Source organism: Cheilinus undulatus, linkage group 6 (assembly GCF_018320785.1).
Source record: "Cheilinus undulatus linkage group 6, ASM1832078v1, whole genome shotgun sequence".
Lineage (NCBI taxonomy): Eukaryota > Metazoa > Chordata > Actinopteri > Labriformes > Labridae > Cheilinus > Cheilinus undulatus.
The window spans coordinates 50,414,339-50,431,772 of record NC_054870.1 but is presented as its reverse complement, the minus strand read 5'-3'; the positions used below and the strand labels follow the sequence as shown (position 1 = coordinate 50,431,772).

Sequence of the window (17,434 nt, the reverse complement as noted above, 5' to 3'; positions counted from 1 at the left end):
ACTCTGTGCTACCTTTTATTTGACATCTCTGTCTTCCTGAAAGCTTCTACTAGACACCAGATGGGGTTTGTCAAAGGATGTTTCGGATGCAGTGACAGAGAGTATTCATCATCACTGTCTTATCTAAAAGAAATTTTTAACCGAGTCAGAAAAGTGAAGTTGTTGGCTGATATTTGATGATCAACAAATCATCCAAGCATGTAAAGGAAGGATTAGATTTGTATACTTTACCCCCTTTAAAATTGAGATAGCAACAAACATATCAGTATTTTTATGCAGGACAAAATAATTCAGGGTGGGAAAAGACAGGGTGGAACCAGGGGTGGGATGTACGCTTCATCCCTGCTTCTGCTGAAACTGAGTCATGATTAGAAACATGATGTTTCAAGGCCAACCTAAAAGATTTTTAAAAATGAAGAGAATCTGTAATTTTTAAGGAAAAAGTTAACATTTTTCAGAGGGGAAAATGAGATTTTCCATCCATCCATCCATCCTCTCCCGTTTATCCGAGGTCAGGTCGCGGGGACAGTAGCCTAAGCAGGGAAGCCCAGACCTCCCTCTCCCCGGCCACTTTGTCCAGCTCTTCCTGGGGGATCCCGAGGCATTCCCAGGCCAGCAGAGCGACATAGTCTCTCCAGCGAGTCCCCCCGGGGCCTCCTCCCAGTGGGACATGCTCGGAACACCTCACCAGGGAGGCATCCAGGAGGCATCCGGACCAGATGCCCGAGCCACCTCATCTGGCTCCTCTCAATGCAGAGGAGCAGCGGCTCTACTCCGAGTCTCTCTCGGATGGCTGAGCTTCTCACCCTATCTCTAAGGGAGACAGACACCCTGCCTGTATCCACGATCTTGTTCTTTCGGTCACAACCCACAGCTCATGACCATAGGTGAGGGTAGGAACGTAGATCGACCGGTAAATCAAGAGCGTCACCTTTCGACTCAGCTCTTTCTTCACAATGGCAGAGACCGCATCACTGCTGACACCGCACCGATCCGCCTTTCATTCTCCCGCTCCATTCTTCCCTCACTCGTGAACAAGACCCCGAGATACTTGAACTCCTCCACATGGAGCAGGATCTCATTCATCATCTCAAATGAGATTTTTAAAGTTGTTTACTTTCCAGAAAAAGAACTTCAGATTTCAAAGTTTAAAAAGTAGGAAATTTAGAAGGCAATATTGCAATTTCCGAGTCAAGGAAGTCTTTAACTTTGACAATAGAAACTCAAAAATATCAAAATTTAAAATCCTCCAATACATTGTTAAATAGTGTTTGGTCAAAAACTTACAAGAAACCAAACTGAAAATATTGGTTGGATTTTTGACTTTATAATCACAAAAAACACTAAATATTGTTTCACTTACACTTACGACTTTTAAAGTGACAAAATGTCTACTTTTTCTTGTAAATTAACATTTTAAACTTTAGAATTTAGAGGTTTTATTAAAAAATGACTAAATCCTCTTTATTGTTTAAGAGTTGCCCTGTAGTAATAATGGGAAGTTTATACATTGATTTTTGTCAGTAACGAGTATGTGGGCCTATTATATTCAGATTTTGTCAATGAAAACTATTAAAACTGATTTGAATTTTTCGGGGGGGGGGGGGGATAGGTTGGGATAACGGCAAGTCTACTTCAAGCGTTGAAACTGCAGATGATTCTGAGCTCTCAAATCAGCTGTCTGCAACTTCTTAGCCACGCACATAAGAATTGTTTTGGAGCATTTGAGGGCAAGTCTGATACAGACAGACACGTCTCCTCTGCATTATACTCACGTTTTTGTGAGAGCAGAGGCAGGTGGTTGTAAAATGCACATGAGCAACAAAGTGCTTCATGCCACAATGATATTAATCAAAGTTTTCTTTGATAAATAAAGTGGCTAAAGTGCCCCCTTTTGGTCACTTTGCTGACAAACCAGAGCATTCCCCATTTTTACCTTCTCAGGTCTCAGGTACATGATCAAATCATGCTGTCGCTCATCTTTGAGGCATATCAGAGTACTTACTGCTGTTTCTGTCCACTTTGGGTACAGTGGAGGTATTTCCGCTCGAGGACTGTCCACTCATTGAACCAGACAGTCCCACAGAGGGTCAACATTAGTGCTGCTTTATAAAACATTTCAGCCCGTTTTATGGCCTCTGTGTGATCTGACCTGTCTGCCTCTTTACGTCAGCATGTAAGAGGACCCCCACTCGGGGTCTGGAGATACTTATCGGGGTTGGACTGGCTCACGGTTGAAGTCCGCTCGGGTGGGGCCGGCTGAACTCTGTTAAAAGCTGTTTGTAGCAATGAGAAACAGGCAGACGGAATAAAAGAGGAAGGAGAGGGGAAGAAAAGCGCTTCAGCATCCACAAATGCAGCCCAGCTGTTTGCTTTGAGTGAAGTTGAAGGCATTTTTCTCCGCAGCGTGATATCAAAAACAAAAGGATATATGCTGGGCATGTTTACAGGCTCTAACCAGGCGTCACTCGCCTCTTTTCATCTCAGAGAATGAAAACATGAAAAAGAGGATGTGCCTGATGACAGAGAACAGTGGTTATCATGAGAGGAATGTTAGCCGCTCCATGGAGCGGATTAGCGGTGACCCCGGGGTGACGATCACAAGGGGATGATGGGATGGTCATACTTACGTCTCTAGTCCCGACAAAGACATCTGTCCTCCTCATGCCCTTAACCTTCATTCACTATCCACCCTACCTTGTCTAACAGTGTGTCACTCATTGTGTGTTTGTGTTGTGAGATGATGATGAGGCTGACCTGGACCGACTGGAGAGGAAGGTTGTCTCCGGATAGCTGAGCCCGCCTCTGGTCTACGCAAACCTGGGACCAAGATTTAAGAACAGATGTACCATTAGTCATCATAAGAGAAAATTCCTTTAAACATTTCATTCACTTATTCTATTTTTAGATATGCCAGTTTATTTTTCATGTATTTCCATTTTAACAGTTAAACTTTGCTCAGTGTTTTGTGAAATGTGTCTCTGAATTTAAAGAACTTAATTTTATACAATGTTAGAATGTTGTTACAATGTTTCAATGTTGTTACAGTGTTAGAATGTTGTTACGATGATACAGTGTTGTTACAATGTGACAATGTTGTTACGATGTTTCAATGTTGTTACGATGTGACAATGTTGTTACGATGTTTCAATGTTGTTACGATGTTTCAATGTTGTTACAATGTGACAATGTTGTTACGATGATACTCTGTTGTTACGAAGTGAAAAAGTTATGATGTTTCAATGTTGTTACGATGTGACAATGTTGTTACGATGTTTCAATGTTGTTACAATGATACTATGTTGTTACAATGTGACAATGTTATTACGATGATACTATGTTGTTACGATGTGAAAAAGTTATGATGTTTCAATGTTGTTACAATGTTTCAATGTTGTTACGATGTGACAATGTGCTTATGATCTTACAATGTTGTTACGATGCCACAGTGTTGTTATGTTGTGACAATGTTGTTACGATGTGACAATGTTGTTACGATGATACTATGTTGTTACGATCTTACAATGTAATTATACTGTCACAGTGTTGTTACAATGTTACAATGTTTGTACGATGGGACAATGTTGTTATGATGTAACAAAAAAGCAAAAAAGACCAAATGAGTGGTTTTTGTGTTAAACCACCAAAACAGAGTTAATTTCCCTTGAAGTCCATGCATTTTTGTGAGCTTCTTATTACTGTTGCCACTGCTACGATTTAAAGATACGGCTATGCCCCGGTATACCCTCACAAAGTGGTCAGCATTCAAACATTTCACATGAAATGAATTTAAAACACTCACATTTAAAGATTTATCTGCATTTGAGTATTATTGCTTTATGACAACATCAGAAGAGACTTCTCCAGAACAATTTAGAACACACCAGTTTTCCTTAGCAGCGTTCACACACAGAACAGAGACGCCATGCAGAGTTAATGTTTAGGAAGACGAGGAGACGAAGACACGTCATGCGGTTTGAAGCTTGGTTTACCTGCACTGGCACGCTGTGGGAATCTATTGGGATAGGCGCTTCCTCTGAATACTTTGAAGAGATGCCAGGGTTAAGTTAAACTGGAAACATTACAATCGGACTTTCCAACAAAAGAGAAGAATGATGGACTTACCTTGGCTGTGGCTCTTTGCTTGGCTGCTCATTGACTGTCCTGTACCAGTGTTGAGAATAACACAGTGTGGGTATGTTTTAACCACCATAATGAGGCATAATGCAATATGGATTCAACCAGTCACCCAGGCAGAGTTAGTTATTTCAGGGTTTGGCATTAAAAGTTAACGAAAATAGAATAATGTCTGGTTTGAAGGGTCAGGGAGCAGTGTTCATAAAATGTACTTAACTTCTGGGGACCCCTAGACCCATTTGGGTCCTTTTATCCACCTTTTAATTTTCAATAGTCACTATTTTTGTCCGTTCTAATGCTAATGACATGAGATTTCCACAAAGTTTGGATAAAGATTAAAAACCTCACTTCTAATCACACTGTCACAGTTTAAGAGCTCCACGTAAGGTCCCAAAGGTCCTAAGGGTGAGTTTTGATATAAACCTGTACTGCTCAAAAAATAATACTGCAACAAAATTAGTGTTGTTATAATTAAGCCCCTCGAAGACACCCAAAAATGCCTTCATATGATGCTAAATATATTTAGGTAGATCAGCCTAGGGCATTCATGGACTACGGTGCAATAGTCTGTAATGAATGAAAAGAGCAGATATTTCACCATCGGGGGGAATATGTTTTCATTTTTTTAAATGAACTTTGCCTATAGGCTTATTAAATTATTATACTGTGATGAGTTGCTATTTGTGCATTTTTATTTCACATTTAGGCGTGTCCCCTACTTTTCTGGCCTTATTTCCTGAAAAAGAATGCTTTGAAATGTTTTGGTCACTCGCTATGATTACTCTGAGAACCACTGCTCTAGTCCATCCCAACACCGCTGCTCCCCGCTCCGCCGCCAAACCCAGACAGACACCCATGTAACTCGTGTTTGCTTCGCTTCACTTACTCGGGCTGGCGGCCGCCACCGAGGCGAGGTACGGGTGACTGCTGCCTGGATAGAAGAAAGACAAACGTGGTGCCAATATGGAGAGAGGGAGAGATAATGTTACAAAATGAAGGAGACAGAAACGCTCCGGAGGTTTCCTGGCATACGGCCGATCTCATTTACACACATACCTGGAGAGACTGCGGTCTGTACCTGCATTAATATCCAGAGCATGGAGGATGACTCGACATGATTACCATCTCATTATGTTTGCATTTAATAAGAGTGATGAATGGTCTGCTGATCAAGAGGACGCTTCAGTCAGTAACGATGGAAGTTTAGACTCTTATTTCTCATACCTGTGACTAGAGTCGGCTCCTTCAAGTCTCAATTTAGCACCCTTTTTTAGTTCCATGTTCAAGGTTAACTGATTAGTGTTTCGATTTTAGGCACATGTGCACATATATCCTTAAAGTGTTTAATACAACTTTACCAAAAATAATTCTCTTCAGAAAACGCCATTATTACATAAGGTTTGGCATTAAAATTTTCAATTAAAACATAATTCATGTAAACCCTATCCAAATATCCCATGGATGAAATTATTGGGTAAAAAAGCAATTATTAAAGAATTAAAAATTAATAAATGAAAGAAAGAATCAAAAAGACAAGCTAAAAATACAATGTAGTGCTCCTTTTGTTACCCTCCTCATGAGGACAATACATAATAAAAGTGGCGGTTTGAGTATCTATACTCCCCTCTGCCTAACAGCCTTTTGGTAATTTAGTTTTTCTCAGTTCCTTTAGTGTCTCATGGACAGTGTTGGGTAGTGTTACTTTTGAAACTAACTCGTTAGATTACTGCGTTACATACTGAGAGAAGGAATTTGTTACGTTATTGCGTTACCTTCTTCTAAAACTAACGCGTTAGAGTACTTTTGCGTTACTAAATATTAAAACCCTTTTGCCACTCGTTCCACTTGGCGGTTGTAAAAACGACAGATAACGACCGCATGTCTGCACTTGAATGTGCAGACTCTAATGCCAACGTACAGCCTAATTTACAGCCCATAATCTGTATCTCTGCAGCCTGAGAACACCGCTAACAGACAGGAAAACCTTTGCAACTCTTTAACATGCTCACAATCTGACAACGAGCTGAGCAGAGGCAGGCAGAATCACTCCAATGCTGTGCGTAATAACCATGTGTCATTGGAACAGCTGCACAGCTGATGCAATGAAAGCAAACAGACCTTTTAAACTTACATTTCACCAGGATGCTGTTCTTGTCCCTTTCATCCAAAAATCAATGGGGATAATTCTACAGTGGCCTGCTGTCCTCTTTAACATCTCACTGGCTCAACAAGCTAACAATGCGCGCATAATGGCACAGAATGTTTACCTTCTGCTGACACGTGCCAACGTGACTACAGGAAGAGAGAAGGACAAACAGAGCAGATGCTTCAAGGAGCTTCTTTTTTCTTTCTCTCTTTTTGAAGCCATGGAAGAGAGAGGAAATTTGGGATTTTTCTTTCAGTGACAGATTACTTTTGTGAAAATGTAACTAATAACGGGATTACTTGAATTGTAAAACTAACGTGTTACTCGCTACTCCAAAAAAGTAATCTGAGTATTCTAACAGATTACTTTGTAATGCGTTACCCCCAACACTGCTCATGGAAATGCACTGTTACAGACAGAGACCAGAGGAGAGGCAGGGATGTCTCCTGGTCCTTAGAAGTTTTTCTTTACACCCCAACCTGCAGACTCACATTACCTATAAGAAGTATTCAACCCCTGTGTGTTTGACCCTTTTATTGATTATATAGATCAGTCATGGTCAATTCAATTGAGCTTTTGTACACAAAAAGACAACAACAAAAACACTCTTTAATGCCAAAATGAAAACAGATTTCTACAAGGCAATGTCAATTAAATACAAATCTGTAATGAAAAATAAGTGACTGCATAAATATTCACCCCCTTCAAGTCAGTATTTAGCAGAGTCCCCTTTGACTACAATCACAGCATTGAGTCTGTGTGGATTGGTCTCAGTCAGGCCCTTCTTCTTTGCTAAACTGTTTAAGCTCTGTCAGGTTGCACAGGGATCAGGTGTGAACAGCTCTTTCCTAGTCCAGCCACAAATTCTCCATTGCATTGGGGTCTGGGCTTTGACTTGGCCACTCCAGAACATTCTCGCTGTTGTCTATAAACCATTGTCTTACTGGAAAATAAATCTTCTCCTGCAGACTGAATAAGATTGTCCTCCAGGATTTTCCTATTTTGCTGCATTCATTTTACCCTCTACCTTTTCAAGCTTTGCAGGGCCGGCTGCTGAGAAGCATCCCCACAGTGTGATGCTGCCACCACCGTGCATCACAATGGGGATGGTGCGTGTGTGAAGCTTGTAATGCCTTCAGAGTAGTCATTGGTGTCTTGGTGACCTCTCTCACTGGTCTCCTTCTTGCACACTCACTCAGTTTGTGAGGACGGTCTGATCTAGGCAGATTTACACATGTGACATATTCCTTCTACTTTTCAATAACCTTTTCTCTGAGTCGCTTGGAGTGTTACTTTGTCTTCATGGTGTAATGGTAGTCAGGAACACTGATTAACTAGTAACTGGACCTTCCAGACACAGGTGTCTTTATACTACAATCACTGAGACACATTCACTGGACTCAGGTGATTTCACTACTAGCACCAACTGACTGGACCTCTGTTGAATTAGGTCTGTCAATTTAAAGGGGGCGAATATTTATGTAGCCACTATTGACATTACTTTGTAGAAATCTGTTTACACTTTGGCATTAAAGGGTTTTTTTTTCTGCAAAAAAAAGCCAACTTATTTTGAGTTGGGTTTGCCTTAAATGGTTTGAATGAAACCGACTCACTGATTACTGCTGACTCATCACTAAAAGTCCATCAGCTGAACTGTACCATACCAACTTGACCACAGACCTGCTGTCATACCTCATAATTCAGTTGTGAGTGACCTGTGATCACAAGCTGTAATTATTCTTCTTCATCACTCAAATGAAAGCGTGTTCTTGCAAACAGCATTTCCAGTCACAAGCTGCTAAATGTTGTTAGTTTTTACTGCCTGTTTGGCTGCACTGGATGTCCCGTGTGGATCGGTTTTACTGCATCCCAGTAAAGACACAATCCTTAACATCTCATATAGATCTACTGATTTAGAAGAACAACGTTCTTACATATTTGTATGCAAAGGTGTGTTTTTTTTTAAACTCACCTGCATCTCTGACTTTATGCACAGCAGCCCGAGCCTTGGCGGTGGTGGGGGGAGGCGGGGGTGCGGTGGTGGTAGTGGGCGGTGGCGTGGTGGTAGCGGCGGTCGTGGTGGTGGGCTCAGGTGTTGTAGTCGTGGTAGGTTCAGGTGTCGTCGTTGCAGGCAGCACTGTTGTAACCGCGGGGGCTTTGGCCTCCTTCTGACCTGCGAGGAGACGACAGATGAAGGCGGACATGTTGGTGACGGATGGATAGGGAGGAAGAGCGTCTACAGTAACTGCTGTGTTGTAATGCATTCCTGACATTCTTCAGCAGACTGCAGCGCTCTGACTCCACAGTCAACCTGAGCGAAGTTCAACATGCAGGAGTCAAATGCACAGACGTCTTTCTGGTAACCTTTTGTCACTAGGAAGCATCGATCCTGTGATTTGTGGAGCAGAGGGAGTCTGGAATCCTGGTCAAAACATGGCTTAAATTTTCCATGATGTGATGGAGGTGAAAAGTGCACTAGGTCCAGTGGCGGACTTGGGATGCTTGAGGGGCAGGGACGAAAATGATGAAAAGGGCACTTACTTTGTGCAGTGGGATGCCATCATTCAAGAAACTGTCGACATTTATAATAAGATACTTCTCAACAAACTTTACATCAAGAAGCTTTCAGCACTTCACTGGGTTTCCTCCACTCTTAGACAGATGGTTTCATCCACTAAAAGGAAGACAACCCTATAGGGCACTTTATCACTTATCGTGCAATGTGGAAGCAGCATGGAGGGCAATCTATCATGTAATGTCCATTTAAAGACAGCCTAGAGATAACTATCCACCTAAAAGGAGTAAGCCACATTTTTCCACAGAGAGCACTTAAGAGGGTAATTTGTAGCATTTTGTCAATTTACATTAGAACAATACGCCAAATTTCAGTCAGGAACCTTCGGGTCATACATTTAACCATGTTACTTCAAATGGATATACAGTTTTACTTGGTGGAGAAGGTTCTGCTCTAAAGACGCTCCCTGGGTTAGTCAAGCAGCATGCTTTGACTTTTCATATGGATAGATACATTTATGACAATGCATACTGAATACAATAAAATTAGTTCCGAAGCAATTCATCCATACATGAATGTGAATATGAGGGTGCAACAACATTTAAGCTATAAAGGAAGAGGCTGGGGTGGAGGAGGCGAAGCTTTGCTAGCAGCATCAGCTGCTAGTGCATCAGCATTGATGCACGTAGGGATTAGTGAGAAGTACGCCATATTTAAATGACTGCTGTGTTGAGAGACAGAGGGCTGTGATTGGCTCTGGGAGCTGGGAGATGATATTTGGGATCAGATGACTTCTGTGTCCTGCCTGAACTATAGCTAATTTTCATTTTATCCTAACTGACAGCACTTAAGGGGCATTTTGACATTTATTGTCTATTTAGAAATCACTTCAAAGGCAGTTTGCCAAATTTTGTCCACATTGAGGGCACCAAATCAGGCACTGGTTCAGTTCTTTAAGCAAACATTTCTGTATTAATTCTTTAAGCCTTTCAGGAACCTTTCATCAGACAATGCTGCAGAACCAGACTTAGAGATAAAACTTCCAAAACATTTGGACCTTCACTTATTTTGCTTGAATGGCTGTTTTACTCATGCATCTTTTCAACAAACAACCCTCTGCTGACTTTTCTTGTCTGGTCCATATTCCAACAGCGATGATGTTCCACTGACCTCATGCTCAGTTGGAAAATTCAAATGCTGTTTAGTTGTACTGCTGTATATCAGGTTCACATATGCACGGTAGCATTTTATTCGTCATTCACCAGCGAAAAAGTGACTTAAAGGCAGTTGTTTTTGAAAACCTAGAGAGAGTTTGGACCACATTTCATGTTAAAAACAAGTCTGATAACCCATGAAACTTGCAAAAAATATAAATCCTATCTCATAGACACACTACTGTTCATTCACATCAATAGCTCCACTGTCTCAAGGCACTCCCAAAGGTTCAATACTTGGTCCCCTCTTGTTTACACATACTTGCCCCTCCTCGGTTATATCATCCATTACCAGAGTCTCCATTTTCATTGCTATGCTGATGACATTCAACTTCCCACCAACATCAATCCACATAAACAAACCGCCTCTCTGCTGTGAAAACACGGATGAACAACTTTCTCTTGAAAAATTACAGTAACTTTGAAATCATGACCATTGGCCCATCTACTCGTAACTTCAGCCTCCAAACTGACAATTTCACCCCATCTCTCTCCACTCACATCCACAATCTCAGCATGATTTTGACACTTAAATTTAATTAGAGTAATGGGTCAAACGACTCATTAAAACCGCTTTTTTACACTTAAAAACAGCCAGCATTCGTCCATTACCCTCCTTTCCTGCTGCCGATACTTTAATCCATGCCTTACATAAACATCCAGACTTCACTACTGCAACTAGAACCCATTTACTGATGACGTGCTCCTCCGTGCAGAGGCTTCGAAGCGTGTGTTGAATAGTCCAGTAAGATTTTTGTGAAGTGAGTATCGAGGCTTGTGTTGATAACGCAGTTGGTGACGTTCGAAGCCTCGCGGGCTGGCCGTACCACGTGACTGATTCAGGAGCTGGTTTGCAGGTGTGGCGTATGAGTCCAAATATACGAAGTAACACAAGCACATTCACGCCACAATCCTCTCCACAATTTATTTCCACTTTCCTTTTTGACCCCGTCATTGTATTATAAAGACAGACACCATATTAACCCTTTAAAGCCTGGGAACACAAATTATTGCCAGAAGATTCTAATTTTTTGGAACTGCAATGTTTATTTCACTTTCTATTGAAATCCCCCAAAATCCAAATTTCCATAAAATCTAACATAGGCTATATATTTTTTGTATCTCATTTGATACATTAGGTGTTTTTGGTAACTGATAATCCACTTAAGGGCATTTTCATCATTTATCAGATTGAATTCAGAATTGTTTTAAGTAATTTATTGATCACATTGATTAGATAGAGGTATCATAAAAGTGTGTATCAAATATGATACAACAGGCTTTAAGGGGTTAATAAGTTCATAATTTATGTATCACGATACATTCATTTATTCAGTCCAAAGCGTGAAACAAATCCATCTGGCGTGTCAGGTTAATCCATGCCTTCATCACATCCAGACTTCACTACTGCAACATGAACCCATTAACTTCAATCAGATCTAAGCTAACGTTAGCATTCAGCTACTTTTTAGTGTTTGCTAATCATCAAATATATAAAAAGGCATGTCCCATGTATGCAGACAGCCCAGGTTCAAGTCTGACCTGTGGCTCCTTTCCTGAATATCATTCCCCACTCTCTCACTGTTACCAAATCAATACAATGTCCTAATATTTTAAAACAGGCATGAAAAGCCTAAAAATACATCTTCCAAAAAACACATTTCAGTGTAAAATAGCAAAAATATGCTTAAGATTATTAAATTGTTGTTTAAATAACATTATGTGGCCTAAAACATGTTTAATTTGCTCTATCAGACTTATTCTAGGGCTTTTGTGCTTTGATATGAAACAACAGTAGATTTATTCAGACATCTTCATAGGAAAAGTAGAGACTGACATGCAGGTAAGGCAGCAACAGGTTACCTTGGTCGCCTCCTCGGAAGACTACAGCCTTTTTGCTACAAATCATTAGAGTTATCTGTCCGATCCTAGTGAAATTCATACTGTTATTATGATGAACATCATATTCACAGCAAAGATGAATGTTTTAGGTTAAAACTCCACTCACCTGTTTTCACGTATGTCGGTCTTGAAGGAACATAGTCCAGAGTGGACGGATAGATCACTCCCTTCTTTGGTTTCCCCACTGAAACACGACACAGACAGCTGTTTCTTTGATGGCTATCTCTAAAAGATGTTTCTGACATTTCATTCTTCATCATCAATACCTGAAACGACAAAAGACTCCCTCCACTTTGGCAGAGACAGCGAGCGAACGCCAAAAGAGTTGCTGCCTTTATAGATATTCTGACCGGCCATCTTTCTCACGATCACCTTCCCTCCTGCGTTCGTGATGACGCCGCTGAGGATCAAAAGTTTTTATCAAATAGAAATGTCAAACTCAGGCTGCCATAAAGACATCATCTTCTGACTTTTATCTGGCATTCATGACTCCTGGGGTTCACCTGTGGATGGCTGCGTTGCAGATGCTGGAGATGGAGGCGTACACGCTGGTTCCGTACACCTGCTGCTTCGTCTCCTTGCAATGAGCGGGACATTTCACTATGAACTCTGGGAGATTGATCTTTCCGGCTCTGACATCACACTCGATGGCAGGAACAACTGTGGAAGGAAGAAACAAGAAGGTGGTTAAGAAGGCAGGTCAGGATTGTTTTTTAGACAAAAAGGAATCCCTCGTAGAGATGAAGCAAACACGGATATCCTGAAAGCATCTGTGTATGATTACTGCTAAGTGGAAGGCTACATAGTTGATTATACCCCCTCCCAAATAAAATCTCTGAACCCATCTGCAATCATCTATCATCATCTGATAGCAGCCTCAGACATTTGGGAACAGAGAAGAATATTTCTTTAGTTCCACTAAAGGTTGGGGTCAAAGGGGAATTGACTTGTTTTTGAAGTTGGGTTGTAAGAGTTACACATCAGGAGTCGTTATATTTACCACGAGAGATGTTGAGGAGAGAGGAATCACAGTTTAGGCTAGGAAGCTGGCTACATAGTGTTGGACAGAATTTACACAAACAGATGGATGTTTGGATCCATCCATCCATCCATCCATCCATCTAGCCATCCATCCTTTCATCCATCCATCACTCTATCCATCCATCTGTCAAAACATCCATCCATCCATCTATCCATGCATCCGTCCAACCATCCATCCATCTGTCCATCCATCCATCACTCCATCCGTCCAAACATACATCCATCCATCACTCCATCCATCATTCCATCCATCCATCCGTCCAAACATCCATCCATCCATCCATCCATGCATCCGTCCAAACATCCATCCATCCATCCATCCATCACTCCATCCATCCATCCATCACTCCATCCATCCATCCGTCCAAACATTCATCCATCCGTCCATCCATCTATCCATCCATCCGTCCATCCATCTATCCATCCATCCATCCATCAATGCATCCATTCATCCATCCATCCATCCATCCATCATTTCATCCATCCTTTCATCCATCCATCACTCCATCCATCCATCTGTCCAAACATCCATCCATCCATCCATCCAGGCATCCGTCCAAACATCCATCCATCCATCCATCCGTCCATCACTCCATCTGTCCATCCGTCCAAACATCCATCCATCCATCCATCCATGCATCCGTCCAAACATCCATCCATCCATCCATCCATCCATCCATCATTTCATCCATCCATCCATCCATCCATCACTCCATCCATCCATCCATCACTCCATCCATCCATCCGTCCAAACATTCATCCATCCGTCCATCCATCTATCCATCCATCCGTCCATCCATCCATCTGTCCATCCGTCCAAACATCCATCCATCCATCCATCCATGCATCCGTCCAAACATCCATCCATCCATCCATCCATGCATCCGTCCAAACATCCATCCATCCATCCATCCATCCATCACTCCATCCATCCATCCATCACTCCATCCATCCATCCGTCCAAACATTCATCCATCCGTCCATCCATCTATCCATCCATCCATCCATCCATCCATCCATCCATCCATCCATCAATACATCCATTCATCCATCCATCCATCCATCCATCCATCATTTCATCCATCCTTTCATCCATCCATCACTCCATCCATCCATCTGTCCAAACATCCATCCATCCATCCATCCAGGCATCCGTCCAAACATCCATCCATCCATCCATCCGTCCATCACTCCATCTGTCCATCCGTCCAAACATCCATCCATCCATCCATCCATCCGTCCATCACTCCATCCGTCCATCCATCCATCCATCCATCCATCCATCCATCCATCCATCAGTTCATCCATCCATCCATTCGTCCATCCGTCCGTCCATTCAAAAATCCATTCAACCAAGAAATTCCCTCTCCAGCTACATTTTTCAGGTCTTCCTGGGGATTCCTAGAACAGACTGGATGTATTATCTTGCCACTTAATCCAACCTCTTCCCATTCCCCACTTGGCTTTGTGGCTGGATTATGCACCATCAAGATAGCAAACAATAGACAGACATGCCCAAAATCCCTGTGGACCACATGATTAAGTCAACAAAAACAGGCTTTGTTAAGTTTAATGTGTGATTTGGTCAGAAGACGGGGTTGACATTAGTACCATGCCTCATCCTGCTGATCCCTTCTCCAGGAATTTCACTTTGTGTGAGCACCAATAATGGGAATTCTATAAATCAAAGTATACAACCTAAACACAATAATATCAATGCACACATAAAAACTATGAAGCATACTGAGCTCTTCACTGGAAACACTGCACTGCATTTTCATACCATAAGACTGAGCGTCATTGTTTCTGTCTATGTGAAAAATGAGCACTTGTGCATGGTCTGACAGTAAATATTTCAGGTTGTACACGATGAAGTGACAGTTTTAGATGAGTGAATTAAAAGCGTGTGCAGTGGAGGGATCATTATGGTTAGATCATAACACAGGGAGTGACAGAGATTACAGGCTGTAGTTTGTCGATGATGGTTACCTTGCTTTGGCTTCTTGTTCTTTGATCCATTTGGTTTGGCCCAGCAGGCACAGGACAGGAGGAGAGCTGCAGCGAGGAGGAAGAGGAGTTTGACATAATAGCAGACAAAATAACACAATCATCAGCGTGTTTACTGAACACAGAAACCTCCATGAGCAAGGAGGCTGCTGTGGGTGGTTTGAATGAACTTGATTTGTAACGAGACAGCCCTGTTATCAGTGTGCCTAGATTTCTGCAGCTGATTACTTTACACTACATTAACTCAAACATTTCCAAGTTTTTATAGCCTGAAAATTCTTAATATTAATAGAGGTCCCCAGACTTGCCTGCTCTGACTCACACCATGCTACATAAGGAAGCTACAGGAAGCTGCTGTTCTGTTGCTGTATCTCATTCAAGTTTTGTGCTACTTCCTTGTGATACACGACGATTATTCTCTACCATCAGCTGCGCGTTCTGTTGATTGAAGTCCACTTGTTCATCTTACATATGGTGCATTTAGAGTTTGTCTTTATCAGTGTAGGGGGTTGAAGTGGCAGGAAATCACTGCAATGGGCTCTAGTCCAATCAATATCTCATTGGTTGAACAGTAGCACCAGTGGGGGTGGAGGAAGTAAGAAATGAGCGGGCACAGTGGAGGGAATGGGAGAGAGAGGCACGCAGTGGTGAACAATCCAGGCAGAGGGAGGGACACAAACACAGCAGTATGGCTGGAAATGTTTATCCTGATTGTTTCACAGCAGTTACGCCTTAAAGAACTTACACTTGAGACAAAGGGACAGGATTTGGTATTGAAGTCTCTCTTCTGCCCTCTGTCTCAGCCTCTACCCCCACCGCCTCTTTTATTCACCGATTGTCAAATATGGTTTATTAAGTCCTTCATCATCACATTAAAATGTAGATGCTAACATTAATGTCAGACAGACACCAGAGGAGAGGCAGGGATGTCTCCTGGTCCTTAAAAGTTTTTTTTATGTCCTGACCTGCAGACTTATTTTCGGTTCACCTTGGTTAATATGCATTGATGGCGTCAGGACAGAATTTTGGGGATTTTGGGTCAGTTGATCAGGATTCAGGGGGGCCCTGCTCAGCCTGTAAAACTGGATCTGCCTCTGGTCAAGATTAAAAAGACATTCAAGCTCAACCGTACATTAAAGGGGACATATTATGCAAAAGTCACTTTTTCAGGCTTTTCTAAAAAAAAAAAAAAACATGTGCCCCTGTCCTGTCCACAATCCCCTCAAGTACCATACCCCCCCACCACCTTTTAGAAAATGTGTGCTGAAACAAGCCGTTCTCAAATTTCACCCTCATGATGTCATGTAGGGTGTTAGCCCCGCCCCCAGTTTCAGTTGGCTCTCCCTGCTTGGAAAAAAGTTCTGGCCTCCACCTGATCCGGAGAAGAGGATCAGGAGAGCCACATCCATTTCCTGAGAGGGGTGGAGTCAGACAGCTCATTAAAATTTAAAGACACAGACACAGAAACAGCTTGTTCTGAGCAGGGCTGAAACAGAGGGGTTTTTAGACATGCAATAATCCAATACTGGAGTGTTTTTCAGCAATAAACTTCACGGACATGTTTTTGGGACCTCTGTACGGTGGCCCTGAGAGCTCACAGCACTGCAACTTAAGAAAACACATGCAAAAAGACAAAACACAAGCAAATTAAGAAAACATCTTCATCAATTTGACAACACATGCGCAGCATTTAGAAAACACGCTGCCAAGACCAACACAACACATTAGAAAAACGCGCTGCAAATACACCGCAACACAACGGAAGTGTTTCCAGAGGACACTTAAAAGTGATGCACACGTTCGGACACACTTGTTGATGTTGTTGACGCGGATTTTGAGTCACAGTGGTGCTGGAAAATGAGATAAAAAGTAAGTGTTTTTGATTAATTTTAACATTGTGATCGTATGATTCAGATATTAGCCTATTGCAGTGATCTGCTGTTAAACTATCGTTAGCCTTTTGCTTTTAATTAGCCTGCCAATTCTCATAACCTGATGAAATAATACACACGGTTAATTCACTGTGAAACCATAGACTGTATATAGTGTGAAACACGCTGTTAGCTGGCTATAGTTACTATCAGAACCCTTAACAGGCGACAAGTAAGTTAAACTACCGGTGGGTTTTGCTGACATGGTTTAACTTTGCTCTTTCCTTCTTTGTTTTGCCACTTTTTGTTGTACCATAAAGAAGAAAATCATGAGAAATTAGAAATCACGTGACTCGTTTGGACTTTTACCTGTTGAAACTTTAGTTTTCCTCATGTAGCTCTCTCTCTCTCTCTCTGCCTCCCATCTGATGATCCGCTCAGAAAATTTTACTGGAATCTGCTAGCTCTGTGGGTGTTTAAGTCAGCAATCCATCCCCTGCATGAGTAATTAAGCCGAGATCGGCCGTTGTGTCCTCACATGGCTTATATGCACTACAAACTCAAAAATCATCAGGTGAGAAAGGGCGTGACGACTCCCAGT

At 41.9% G+C, this 17,434-nt stretch overlaps 1 protein-coding gene across 1 annotated transcript in view; it reads right to left on the bottom strand.

Moving 5' to 3' along the window:
* The window catches only part of vit (vitrin), an 80,817-nt gene that overhangs the window by 31,354 nt on the left and 32,029 nt on the right, over nt 1–17,434 (bottom strand). Inside the window, exons 3-11 of the mRNA XM_041789037.1 lie at nt 14,945–15,010; nt 12,418–12,574; nt 12,181–12,314; nt 12,021–12,098; nt 8,256–8,456; nt 5,024–5,068; nt 4,126–4,164; nt 3,993–4,043; nt 2,758–2,820 (exon numbers count right to left, since the gene is read on the bottom strand). Of these exons, the coding sequence (XP_041644971.1) occupies nt 2,758–2,820; nt 3,993–4,043; nt 4,126–4,164; nt 5,024–5,068; nt 8,256–8,456; nt 12,021–12,098; nt 12,181–12,314; nt 12,418–12,574; nt 14,945–15,010 (834 nt within the window). The remainder of the gene's footprint in view (nt 1–2,757; nt 2,821–3,992; nt 4,044–4,125; nt 4,165–5,023; nt 5,069–8,255; nt 8,457–12,020; nt 12,099–12,180; nt 12,315–12,417; nt 12,575–14,944; nt 15,011–17,434) is intronic.